At 41.1% G+C, this 13,118-nt stretch overlaps 1 protein-coding gene across 10 annotated transcripts in view; it reads left to right on the forward strand.

Moving 5' to 3' along the window:
* The window catches only part of TXNRD1 (thioredoxin reductase 1), a 120,596-nt gene extending 109,883 nt beyond the window's left edge, over nt 1-10,713 (forward strand). For all 10 annotated transcript variants that reach the window (XM_071219039.1, XM_058308654.1, XM_058308655.2 and 7 more), the window contains one exon: nt 8,721-10,713. In XM_071219039.1, the coding sequence (XP_071075140.1) occupies nt 8,721-8,783 (63 nt within the window). In that variant the 3' untranslated portion in view covers nt 8,784-10,713. The remainder of the gene's footprint in view (nt 1-8,720) is intronic.
* The last annotated feature ends 2,405 nt before the right edge of the window (nt 10,714-13,118 follow it).

Consider the following 13,118-nt stretch of genomic DNA (forward strand, 5'->3'; position numbering starts at 1 on the left):
GCACAAGTGTAGAGGAGACACAAGTCTGTGTTGTAATCTTACTCAGCAAATTCTTACAGTGAGATGTTATCAGGTCACCCAGCTTAGTCTCCACATTAAATAAAATTAGGGATATCTAATGCCATAGGGTTGCTTAGAAATGCAGTGCATAAAGTGTCTGGGAGAGTTCCCGGCATTTGGTAGATAATCAATAACTGCATCTGTTAGCTTCTTTTTCCAGTTTCTTTCATTTAGAAGATGTGTGGCTTGACTAAAAGTTCATCGTTAAGGTATTTTTAATGGGAGTTGGGAAGGGATCTATATTTTGAAAACGCTCTTTAGGTGATTTTTCCCCCTCCTGGTCATAAATTAACTTGCTTGAAACCAGATTTTGAAAGGCTTCCTGACTTAACTTTTTTTTATAAGAAGATGTATGTTATTTATTTATCCCCATCCCTCCTCATTGTTTGCACTTGCCGTCCATTTGTTGTGTCTCATCTTCTCTTTAGGAGGCACCAGAAACTGAACCTGGGACCTCCCATGTGGGAAAGAGGTGCTCTGTTGTTTGAGATACCTCAGCTCTCTGCTTTGTTGTGTCTCTTATTGTCTTTCCTCTTTGGGTCTCCTTGTTGCATTATCATGTTGCATTAGCTCACCATGCCTGCCTGTCACACCAGCTCGCTATCTTGCTCATCTTCTCCTGGAGGCACTGGGAACCGAACCCGTCCTTCTATATGGTAGGCAGGTGCTCGGTCACTTGAGCCACATCTGCTTCCCCTGACTCAACTTTAAAAATCCTTTTTAGGGCTTCTTAATGGAGGGAAAGTGTTATTCAATAGGAAATTTTTAGAAACTTTTCTCTGTTCTAAATGCTGGGTTCCAACTTGGATAATAATTGGCTTTGCTGCCTCTCCCGTTGTTTTTTAGTGTCCAACACTGTAAGAGGGATGCCACTCAGGTGGTCCACAGACTCCTTGTTCTGGTCCAGAATTAGAAACTAAGAACAGCTTGAAAGTGTCCGATCTAGTAAGAAAAATTGTAGTTGTGTTTTGCATGTCCTTTTTTTTTTTTTTAAGATTTATTTATCCTCACCTCCCTTCCTCCCCCCGTTGTTTGCGCTCGCTGTCTGCTCCCATGTGCTCTGTCTTCTTCTTAGGAACCACTGGGAACTGAAACCAGGACCTCCCATGTAGGAAGGAGGTACCCAATCTCTTGAGCACCTCCACTCCCTTCTTGTTGTGTCTCTCATTGTGTTTTCTCATTGTGTTTCTTCATTGCATAGCTCGCTGTCTTCCTCATCTTCCTTAGGAGGCATCAGAAACTGAACCCAGAACCTCCCATGTGATAGGTGGGCACCCAACTACTTGAGCCACATCCGTTTCCCTGCATGTCCTTTTAAATTTAATTTTTCTAGTAAACTTTTTATTGAATTTCATAAATATCAGTTCATGGGGTGGACCAGAAATACTGTTCAGAAATAACCACAGCTTCTGTGTCACCTGTGGTTGGTTTGTGGGATGAATCATTGAATGAACTATTTCATATCAATTTGGTAAAATAAATTGAGCAATTGAGAGTAGCCTTTGGCTCTGTGGAATAATTCCAGGTTGACAAATTCCTCAGCTAAGACAGTGTTCTTTGGAGCAAAATAGTTTCCAAAGAGTTTCCTTCTGGAATTGCTGTAAGAGGAGGAGAGACTACTCTTGTTTTGGTGTAGATATGATTAATAGCTGGAACACAGTAATGCATTAGCATTATTCATTGTGACGACAGTATCGTGATAATTTATTCTGGACATCTGAGCGGCAGTAAGTGAATAGCGAACTGATAACTCATAATTGGAGTAGTAATTTCTACTAGTCAAGTTAATTTCTCAGGGAACTATAACTAGCATAAGACCATTGGAAAAGACCCCATTGAAATGGCTTTAAAAAGAATTTTTAGTGCCGAACATCAAAAAGTTTTTTTCTGTTTATTTATTTTTAATAGTCCATATAATCACAGTCTTACAAGAGGTATGTGAGGCTAGGGGTATTGGGCAGATATGAATACATGAGTTGAAAGCGTTCAGGTGCACTTCGTCTTTTTGTAACTGTTAACATGTGTTGAGAAATAAGAGGATGAAAGTGCAGCCTCCATGCTCATTTTTTAAAATTTTGCTTTTATGAAAATTCTAAAGCAACTGAGTGCAAATAAATCTTCGTTAAAAATTTTGATCCTATTAATTTTTTCATTTCGACTGTTCAACAATAGCAGTTTGGTTCCTTTTTTTTTTTTTTTTTTTTTTTTTTTTTTTAGGAACTGGGTCTGGGGATTAAACCCAGAACCTTGTATGTGGGAAGCTGGCTTTCAACCACTGAGCCACATCGGCTGCCCAGCTGTTTTCATTTTTGATGGGAAATTTTTTCTCCAAATCCTCCCATATCTTCTGTTTCTAAATTAATTTTTGAGAAATAGAACTTCAGCTGGCAAATTCATCAACCTGAAATGTCTTTAAATGTATTCCCTGGCACTTTATTTTTCTTTAAAAAGAAAGCTTGTTTATAATTTAAATTGCCCTTAATATCTTCATCCTAACCCAGCATTTTCATTATTGCACATTGTCTTCCTGTCTTCATCCACAGTCACACATTTTTTTGAAACAAAGGAATTTCCTTGCTTTTCAAGAGTTGTACTAATTTACAGTGTCATCAGCATTGAATTTGAGAGCTAATGAAAATGTTGCAAAATTCAGTGTATATATATTTCTGTAGTAAGTAAAAAGCATAACTATTTCTATAATATTATGTATCTTTGCTAGCAAAGATGAAACTCCTTACAATTATTAATTTTAGAGTGTGAATTGTATATTTCTTCTGGGTTCATATTTTATATGTTGGAGCTACTGGTCATTCATACTTGGGTCTGGTTTTTTATTTTTGTTTTTAATAAATTTTATTTTCTTTTTTAAAAAGATTTGTTTATTTATTTTTCTCTCCTTCCCCCCCCCACCCCGGTTGTCTGTTCTCTGTGTTCATTTGCTGCATCGTCTTTGTCGGCTTCTGCTGTTGTCAGCGGCACAGGAATCTATTTTCTTTTTGTTGAGTCATCTTGTGTCAGCTCTCCGTGTGTGCGGCGCCATTTCTGGGCCGGCTGCACTTTGTTTCGCGCTGGTTGGCTCTCCTTACGGGGCGCACTGCTTGCACGTGGGGCTCCCCTTCGCGGGGGACACCCCTGCATGGCAGGGCACTCCTTGCGCGCATCAGCACTGCGCATGGGCCAGCTCACATGGGCCATGGAGGCCCAGGGTTTGAACCACGGACCTCCCATGTGGTAGACGGACGCCCTAACCACTGGGCCAAGTCTGCCACCTGGTTTTTTTTTTTTGTTTGTTTGTTTTTTTAATTTTTTTTTTGAAGTACTGGTTGTGTTACTGGTTTAGAGAGCAAAAAAAGACTGTCATTCGAGAGTGGATGTAGCTCAGTGGTTGAGTACCTGCTTTTCTATGTTACAAGGCCCCAAGTTCAATCCCTGGCATCTGAAAAAAAAAACAACAACAAAGACAGCCCCTGGTCTTTGGGCTGAGCTCTAAGGCTAAGATAGACCTAGGGCTTTTCTCAATATTTCCCCCACTTATACTATAGTGTTTTTCCTTTTTATTCAAAAGTGGTTTTTTGTTTTGCTTTTTTTTAATGGCAGTTCCTTTTGCTTTGAACTGTATAAGTCAGAGGGGCCTTGCTTTCTTTTTTTTTTTTAATATTTATTTATTATTATTATTATTTTTTAATTACATTAAAAAAATATATATGAGGTCCCATTCAACCCCACCGCCCCCGCCCCCCACTCCCCCCACAGCAACACTCTCTCCCATCATCGTGATACATCCATTGCACCTGGTAAGTTCATCTCTGAGCATCACTGCACCCCATAGTCAATGGTCCACATCATAGCCCAGACTCTCTCACGTTCCATCCAGTGGGCCCTGGGGGGATCTACAGTGTCCCGTGACTGTCCGTGAAGCACTATCCAGGACAACTCCACGTCCTGAAAACGCCTCCACATCTCATCTCTTCCTCCCGTTCCCCACACCCAGCAGCCCCCATGGCTACCGTTCCCACACCCATTCCACATTTTCTCTGTGGACATTGGATTGGTTGTGTCCATTGCACATCTATGTCAAGTGAGGGCTTAGATTCCACATGGGTACTGGATGCACTCTTCCCGCTTCTAGTTGTAGACACTCTAGGCTCCATGTTGTGGTGGTTGACCTTCTTCAACTCCATGTTAGCTGAGTGGAGTAAGTCCAGTAAGTCAAAGTGTAGGAGCTGAAGTCTGTTGAGGCTCTGGGCCTGGGTGTCATATTATCAGTCCAGAGATTCAAATCCCCTACATATATCTTAAACCCAGCACCAACTACAATTCCAATAAAGTAGCATGCAAGTCTTGTGAAAAGAGATCCCCTCTGAGTCCATTTCCATCACGCAGAAACACCAGCTCCAAAGAAGGGCCATCTGTCATGGCAGTGAACCCCTTCTGCCATGACCATAGAACCCGTGGGTCTCTTTATCCCTCAAAAGAACCAATACCTGGGGTTGTATCTACCTTATCTGTCTCTTAGACTCTGTTCAGTTGTACATAGGGGTATTCCTTCTGACAACCTCCAGACTCTTTTTTAGAGACTCACAGCCTTATAATCTCATTTCTCCTTTCCATTTCCCCCTTACATTAGGTCAAACCACTTCCCGAAGTCATGTTATTATATGTAGATAGGTATATTCTGCTGTTCCGCATTGAATCTTTAATTCAAGGTCATTTTCTAGTTGCTTCTTCAGCTGGTATGTGGTAGTGATCCCTCGGTGCCAGGGAGGCTCATCCCCAGGTGTCGTGTCCCACGCTGGGGGGAATGCATCACATCTACACGCTGAGTTTGGCTGTGAGAGTGGGCCTTGCTTTCTTGTGCTCTTTCCATCTTGGGTTAAAAACCAGGAAACCACTTGTTTTTCAGGTATCAATAAAGGAGGCAGATGACTAAAAAGTTTCCCAGGTGTCTGACATGTGTACTAGTAAGGATAGCTCTCAGAGTCTTGCTTCCTTTGGGGGCTCTTCCCAAATAATCTGTGGCTTTCAATCTTAGTACGACACTTAAAGACTTGAGAAAGCATGCCTGGGTAAAGTAGAACAAATGGACTCTACAAAGTGTTACCCCTCCAGCTTAATTTTGCTTAAAATAGAATATGGCCTTTTAATGTGCCACAATGATGGAAAAGTTTGTTGATGTGGGAGGGGTGGCGTGGGTGGGGTGGGGGGGTATATGGGGACCTCATATTTTTTTAATGTAACATTTGAAAGAAAAAATAAATTAATTTTAAAAAAAGAAGAATATGGCCTTTTGAAAATAAGCTTACTTAGTGTGACCAAAAAGTTTTGAATTGGAAGTTGTAACTGCACCTGGTAAACAAATACCTTTCTAAATTCATTTGATTGGACTTTAGAGCCCTTTGTTTGATATTCTTTTGCCTGGACAGTTAGGATGATGTTTTTTGTTTTCATTTGGTCTTTCACGAATAAAAGTGAAAGTTTTATCTCTTGATGGTGTTATGTGGCCTTCATGGTGGGTCAGCTCCATGCCATCTTCCCTCCAGAACCAGGTGGATGGAACAGCCTCTTCCCAAAGCATTGCTGGCCAAATGGAAGAGGGAATGGAGATTTGGGAAATACACCCTGTGGTTCAAGTGCTGCACCCCACTTCCACATGTGTCTTTGGCTAAAGCAAGTTCCATGGCCCACATCTGTATCCAACAGGGCCATAATGTATAACATGTGGTCCATAAGAAAAGTCATCACAGGGAGGCAAAGGCATCAAGTATTTTGTACAGGAACAAAAATCTAACACAGTAGTTTAAAGGATTTTAAAGACGTGAACTAAGGTAGTATTAGGGTTAAGACAAGGAGAGTCCAGGTTTGGCAGAAAGGAAGCAAAATAAATATGACTTAATAATTGACTACTTATCAGCAGTATGGAGATAGAAGAAATTCTAAATGTGTGATCTGGACAGCCAGTTGGTATGATGCCATTCATAGAATAGAGGTAAAGATAAAGGGTTCTGTATTGGACATGGTAAAAGTTTGAAGTATCATCTAAGAAGCAGTGTTGGTTAGGTCTTACTGGTGAATAATTCAGGAGAGAGACAGTGGCTGGAGAGATCTGCTTATAGGGACTTGTTGACTGACTGAGATCACTATGAAAGTATCTAAAGGGGAGAGAGTTAAGAAAGCAATGGACAGTGGTGATATTTATGAAACAATAACAATGAGAAGTTGGGATCCAATGCTCAACTTGGCAGGAAGGGTGGGACTAACTCCTGCCTTGAGTGATAAAGGAAGGACTTCTAAGGGGCGGGGAATGGTAGATGGGTGATAATGAACTGTTTTCCCTTTGTAGGATAATGTGTCATCATAACCTTGTTACCAGTTTTTCTTTAGCCAAAGAATTTCCTTTAACTTTTTTTTTTTATAGTATAGGTCTGCTAGTGACAGGTTCTCTCAGATTTTATTTGTCTGAAATAATTTTGCCATCTTAGAAGAATGGCTTTTTGGGCTATAGAATTCTAGGTTAACAGGTTTCATTGTTTTTTTTTTTTCTTTCACAACTTTGGAGTTGTGCTGAATTACCTGAGTTTTCTTGTCTTCCTTTAATGACTTTTTTTTTTTTGACTGGCAGTTAATTTCTCTTTGGATCAGTTTGATCCTTTTGAGAATTGTTTTTAAGCCTCATTTATTAGAGTCATCTTAAGTACCCTTTACCTGGGGCTAGCGGTGCTTGGCCCTGCTTTTCAGGCATGGTTTTCTGGGATCTCTACTTGACTGTCCCAGATGCTCAGTGAGGCCTCTAGACTCCAGTTGGTCGAAACTGGAACATTTCCCAGTTCAGTGTGAGTTCTGGTCATTCCTAGCCTCTTGGGTTCCTGACTCCTAAGCAGGCACAGCTTAGAATTCAGCCAGGGGCTCTCTAGAGGTACCTTCTGTTTGTAGATTTCTGGAGCCCTTTTCTCTAGATAGCTCTCCTCTCAGGTATGCTGCTCCTCAAATTCCTGCCTCCTCGGCCTTCCTGATCTCCAGTCTGTCTCAGGTGAGTGAGATATGTGTATTTCTTGGGTTTTCTCTCCCTGCTCCACGGTCTGATGAATGTATGCAGGTAGAAAACCAGGCCTTTTGGGGATCAAAGTGCACTGTCTCTTGTCCAGTATCTAAAATAGTTGTTTCATATATTTGTCCAGTTTCTGGTTGTTTAAGGGGGAGAACTAATTCAATACCAATTACTCCATCATGGCCAGGAATGAAAATCTTTTTTAATGGAGAAGTTTTTTTTTTTTTTAATCTTTTCTGTAGGTTTCCTATTTGGTTAACTACAAAAATAAGTGATGTTTAGTTTACCATGCAGTAGACTTTTGGGCTTTGGATTTTGCCTACACCGGTATTTCATCAAGAAATTAATCCTATATAGATTCACTTGGAATTCATCTCTGTGTGCTAGGTCTGCCTTGAAGTACCACAAACTGAATGGCTTAAATCAACAGAAATACATCGCCTAACAGTTTTGAAGGCTAGAAGTCCAAAATCTGTAGGGGGGTATCCTTCCTTGCCTCTTACTAGCTTTGGGTGCATTGCCAGCATTCCTTAGGCCTCAGTCTCTGCCTTGGTGGGCACATGATGTTCTCTCTGTTGTCTGTGTCCACTTCTCTCTCTCTTAGAAGAACACCAGTCTTTGAATTGGCCTCACCCTAATCCAGTGTGACCTCATCTCAGTAGAACATCTAAAAAGAACCTAATTCCAAATAAGGTCACATTCACAGGACAGGGGATTAGGACTTGAACATATCTTTTTGGGGGGACTCAGTTAATGTATATTTATAAAAATGGGATTCCTGGGCTCTACCCTAAATCTGCCAAATTAGAATCAGTATATCATTTCTAGACATTTTAATCAATATTAATAGGTGTTTTTTAGCTAAAGATTGAAAAACATTCTTTTTATGTATAGTAATATAGAGCAGTAACAAGTAGAAGCTGTCTAAAGTTGCTAGGGTTCTAAGAGTCCAACAACCACTCAATGTTTACAAGAGCACCTTGGAAAACCAGTCAAGTCAGAGTTGTGCCTGCCTTCCACCCTAGCAGTTATACTTCAGTTCTGTTTGTGTAGAGATGTACTGAAATGTCATAGCACATTACAAATAGCAAAATATTGCAAAACTATCAGCAATAGACTGGATGGGCTAGCAAAAGAAAGAAGCCTGGACATGTAGTTCATAATATAGTCACTATTAGAAGAATTGACTACTTCAGTACATAGTATGTATTACTGTGCTGTATATGGTATGGTATATTATAGGGTATACATACACATGTGTATAGACTATAGTAATTGAATATTAGAAAAAATGGAAGAATTAGAGCTATGTGTATCCACATGGGTGAATTACAGAAATGAAGTATTGTGATCACATTTTTGCTAATGAAGTTCTTCATTAGATATAACCTAATTTTTTCTCTTTCACCTTGATTTTAAAACATCCATTGCACCCTGCCTCCTCCTCCCCCGCCCTCCCCCCCCCCGCCCCCCCGGAGAGGATATAGAGAATATCCTTGGTCATGTTACTTACCTGTTTTATTCATTTAAGTCATCACCTAAGTCATTCTTCAATGTATTGTGTTCTCTAAGCTTCTCTCAAGTTTCTGAAACTGTCATGCTTTCTCCTCTGCAGGTATTCACAACCCTGTCGGTGACTAAACGCTCTGGGGGAAGCATCCTCCAGGCTGGCTGCTGAGGTTAAGCCCCGGTGTGGATGCTGTTGCCAAGAATCCAAGCCACTGAGTTTTGTTTCCTTGCCCAAATCCAAGGCACAGTTTTCAGAAAGGTTATTGGGCTCTTGGCCCCTTACCACCAGCCAAAGCCCCCTTGGATCTCCTGGGTAGGAGGTGGTGAATAGAAGGCAGTCAGCATCACACTGGGGTCACTTTAATGGACTCAAATCTGATTGGCAGTGCATATTTGATATGCATCCATGATGTCACCGGTCTCAAACCCATGTGGGTGGGCAGTGATGGAACAGCTGTTGAATCAGTTTTAGCATGATCTTTCCTTTGTGGGTTTGCTTTATTCTCATTGTTAAGCTTTCTGAAGTTGATTTTTTTCCTTTTCTCTCAATGATACTAATGATACTAGAGATGAGAAATGTTAGCAGTTGATTTTTGTCCAAAAGCAAGTTCTGGCCAGAGCATCCAAGTAAGGTGTCTTCTTCTAAGAAGCAAGTCTTTGGCTCATTTTGGAGTATATAGGTTTGTCCCACGAAAGAGAGGTCTATTCTCTTATGTGCTTCTGGGGATTCAAATGTACTGTTGACTTTACTGACCTGGTTACCAGTGTCTCATTTTTTAATGAGTTATATGCACCCAAACAAGTATATCTATGATTGGCCCCTACCAAGTTTGTCCCCCTGTGCTACATTACTGATTATTATAATTTAATTTTATTTTTTTATGATTAATATTATTTTAAGTTCTGGTTAGGAAGGGACATGTTTTCTGTTTGAGTCAGTACTCCATTGCAAAGGAAGAACAGCATAGAACAGGTGACTTGGTAACCTAGTATGATTTCCACCATTCTTCATCTTGGAGGCAGATGCTCACCTTAAATGGGAAAAACAGTCAATGTCTTACTCTGTTTAGTTTATCTTGTCTTAGTCTAAGTGAACAGAGATCTTTTTGCAGTGAAAAACACTTCTCTAAAACCTTTTTTGGGTAGCTTTTGCTTTAAGCTACCAGCACAGAATGTCACTGCTTTTTCACACGTTTCGTGTATTTATCCCTTCCTAAGAACTGCATTCATAGGAAAATAGATCTTTATACACTTAGGATTTAATCTTTTGTGGTAATTTTTTTTAAAAAGGAAGTTGTTAATATCATAAGTTATTTTTTTGAACACAGGTGGATATGAAGGATTTTCATTTAAAAACCAGTTTTTACGTTTTCTGTTGAATGAACAACTGTACCTGGAGGAATTTTTGGTAGATGAGTTTATACATTGTTAGCATTCCAACTTGTATTATTGCAAAGTGGTGTTAACTGCTTGGTGTTATGTGTTTGTGTAAATGTCCTCACTGAGAATTTTAGACTCTTTTCTCACTGTATGTGTTGTTTGAACATGTGCTGTGGATATCAGGCACCAAGCATCCTCTCCCACCCCATCCCCCACTCCCTGTATTTCACAGCCATGGCATTGAGTGGTTGTTTCAAAGCACATTTCTGGGCCACTTCAGGAACTCATGTGTCTGCCTGGCATTTAGTCAGCAGAGCACCTGGCCCTGTCCCACAAGGCTCTGCCTTACATCCTCCTCATCTGGTTATGTGAATAAAATGGGAAGAGGGAAAAAGTAGAAGGGAATTGAGGCAGTTGTGACTGTGTTAAATTTTATTTATTTTTTGTTGGTTTTTTCTCCAAGGCTGCAGATCCCTAAAATTAGAACAAGGGGAAGTGTGAGATGATTGTGCCTAAAATCATGTTGTGATTCCTTCTTCTCAGTAGAATGGACTATTTCACCCCCACATATGGTAAAAGAAGGATTATACTTTTTAGACTTGTTCTGTTTAGATTCTAAAATTGGCCCAAGTACCAAAACGTACACCAAATTCTATGTACTTTTTTTTTCCTGCAGTGTTCTGGAAAACAATGTGAAATATTAAAAGGTATTAATATCATCTTGTGTCCCTTTTTACTGAATGATGTCTTGGAGTTCTTTGCATGGGTGCCAAATAGACTTCAGAAAAGGTTTAGCATTGAAGATAATAACCAGCTGCTGAGTAAGCCTCAGTGCTGCTATAAGGCCTGGTTGGTATCTCCTGAGGTTAATGTTTTAGAGGTGTTGGGGGAAGCGGACTTGGCCCAGTGGATAGGGTGTCCATCTACCACATGGGAGGTCCGCGGTTCAAACCCCGGGCCTCCTTGACCCGTGTGGAGCTGGCCTACGCGCAGTGCTGATGCGCACAAGAAGTGCCATGCCACGCAGGGGTGTCCCCCGTGTAGGGGAGCCCCACGCGCAAGGAATGCGTCCCATAAGGAGAGCCGCCCAGAGCGAAAGAAAGTGCAGCCTCCCCAAGAATGGTGCTGCACACACAGAGAGCTGATGCAGCAAGATGATGCAACAAAAAGAAACACAGATTCCCATACCGCTGACAACAGCAGAAGCGGACAAAAAGAAGAACAGGCAGCAAATGAACAGAGAGAACAGACAATTGTGGCGGGGGGGGGGCAGGGGAAGGGGAGAGAAATAAAATTTAAAAAATAAAAAAATAGAGATGTTGGCTTTTCAGATTCAGTTTTTTTACTTATTCTGATTTGACCTGTCAGCCTTGGCGTTCAGGATGGCAATACTGGTCCCCATTCCATTATACCTCATTCTGGGAACCTCAGGACTTTGCATGTCTATAACTGCATGTGTCTATTATTTCCCCATGCATCACTTTGAGGTTCCATAAGTCTGCCTTCCTTCCTGGACTGAGCACGCTTTGAATATAGACTGGTCCACAGTCATCTGCATTTCTGCAGCCCCTGGCAGTCCCAGGCACATAGTAAATGTTTAATAAATGTTGTCATGCTCAGATTATTCACATGCACTTAATTTTCTTCTGCATTATCAAACAGAAATTCTTATTTTGTGTTCATTCTTTGCCAAAAATCTTCTCAAAATATGTTTTCTTTCCATCTTTAGTAATTATAGAGTGCTAACAGTAACAGGTGACATTTGCATCTTTACTACAGCATGTGCCAGCACTGTCTTCCACACACTGGGTGCTTAATCCTTAGAACTAACCTATAAAGAAGCTGCTCTTGTACCCATTTACAGGCTCTGAGTGTCACTTGCTTAGGACTACAGAGCTAGTTAGTGATGTAACCATTTTTTAATCCAAAGAGCTTGGTCTTTGACTTCAAAGACCCAGTCTTTTAGTCACCTTGCCACCACTACTTCCTTTGACAAGTGGGAGCTTTCAGGGTGGCTGAGTCAGTTCTTGGAACTTAACATTTTATACATGCCATTGAGAGGTGCTGTGAGTGTCAATAAATACCTTGTCTGAGAGTTTAATGCCCTTCCTAACTCGTCTCTTCCACTGTCAGTTTTCTTCCACACTGTAGCCAGGGTTTTATTGCTAATACTTCGCCTCGAGCCTTCGTGGTTAGATAAATAAGGATCTTAATCACTGACCAGACAGCCCATCACCTGCTGCTTTGACCTCTGCTTTCCTTATGACCACACCTGCTTTCTGTCCCAAATGCATACCACCCTTGCTTCCCTGAAAAGTCACCTGCTCTAGTGTCCCTCTAGCTACGATTTTCTCTACCTAGTCTCCAAAGTACTGTTTTCTCCAGAGCACTTTAAGTTACTCTATATACTGACTAGTATATGCATCTGTCTCCACTGTCAGACAATACGGATCCTTTTGTGTGTGTGTGTGTGTTAGGCTTTTTTTTTTTTGTCTTTATTTACTTGAATATTACATTAAAAAAATATTAGGTCCCCATATACCCCCCACTTCCCCTCATAACAACAATCTCCATCTTCATGAGACATTCATTGCACTTGGTGAATACATCTCTGAGCACCACTGTACCTCATGGTCAGTGGTCCACATCATAGCCCACACTCTCCCACAGTCCATCCAGTGGGCCATGGGAGGACATAAAATGTCCAATAACTCCCTGCAGCACCACCCAGGACAACTCCAAGTCCCAAAAACACCCCCACATCTCATCTCTTCCTCCTACTCCCTACCCCCAGCAGCCACCATGGCCACATTCTCCACACCAATGCTACATTTTCTTCAATTACTAATCACAATAGTTCATGAATAGAATATCAGTAAGTCCACTTTAATCCATACTCTATTCCTCCATCCTGTGGACCTTGGAATGGTTGTGTCCACTCCACATCTATATCAAGAGGGGGGGCTTAGATTCCACATGGATGCTGGATGCAATCCTGCTTTCAGTTGTAGGCACTCTTGGCTCCCTGGTGTGGTGGTTGACATTCTTGAACTCCATGTTAGCTGAGTGGGGTAAGTCCAATAAACCAGTTGAGGCTCAGGGCCTGGCTATCACATGGTCAGTC

Source organism: Dasypus novemcinctus, chromosome 12, assembly GCF_030445035.2.
Source record: "Dasypus novemcinctus isolate mDasNov1 chromosome 12, mDasNov1.1.hap2, whole genome shotgun sequence".
Lineage (NCBI taxonomy): Eukaryota > Metazoa > Chordata > Mammalia > Cingulata > Dasypodidae > Dasypus > Dasypus novemcinctus.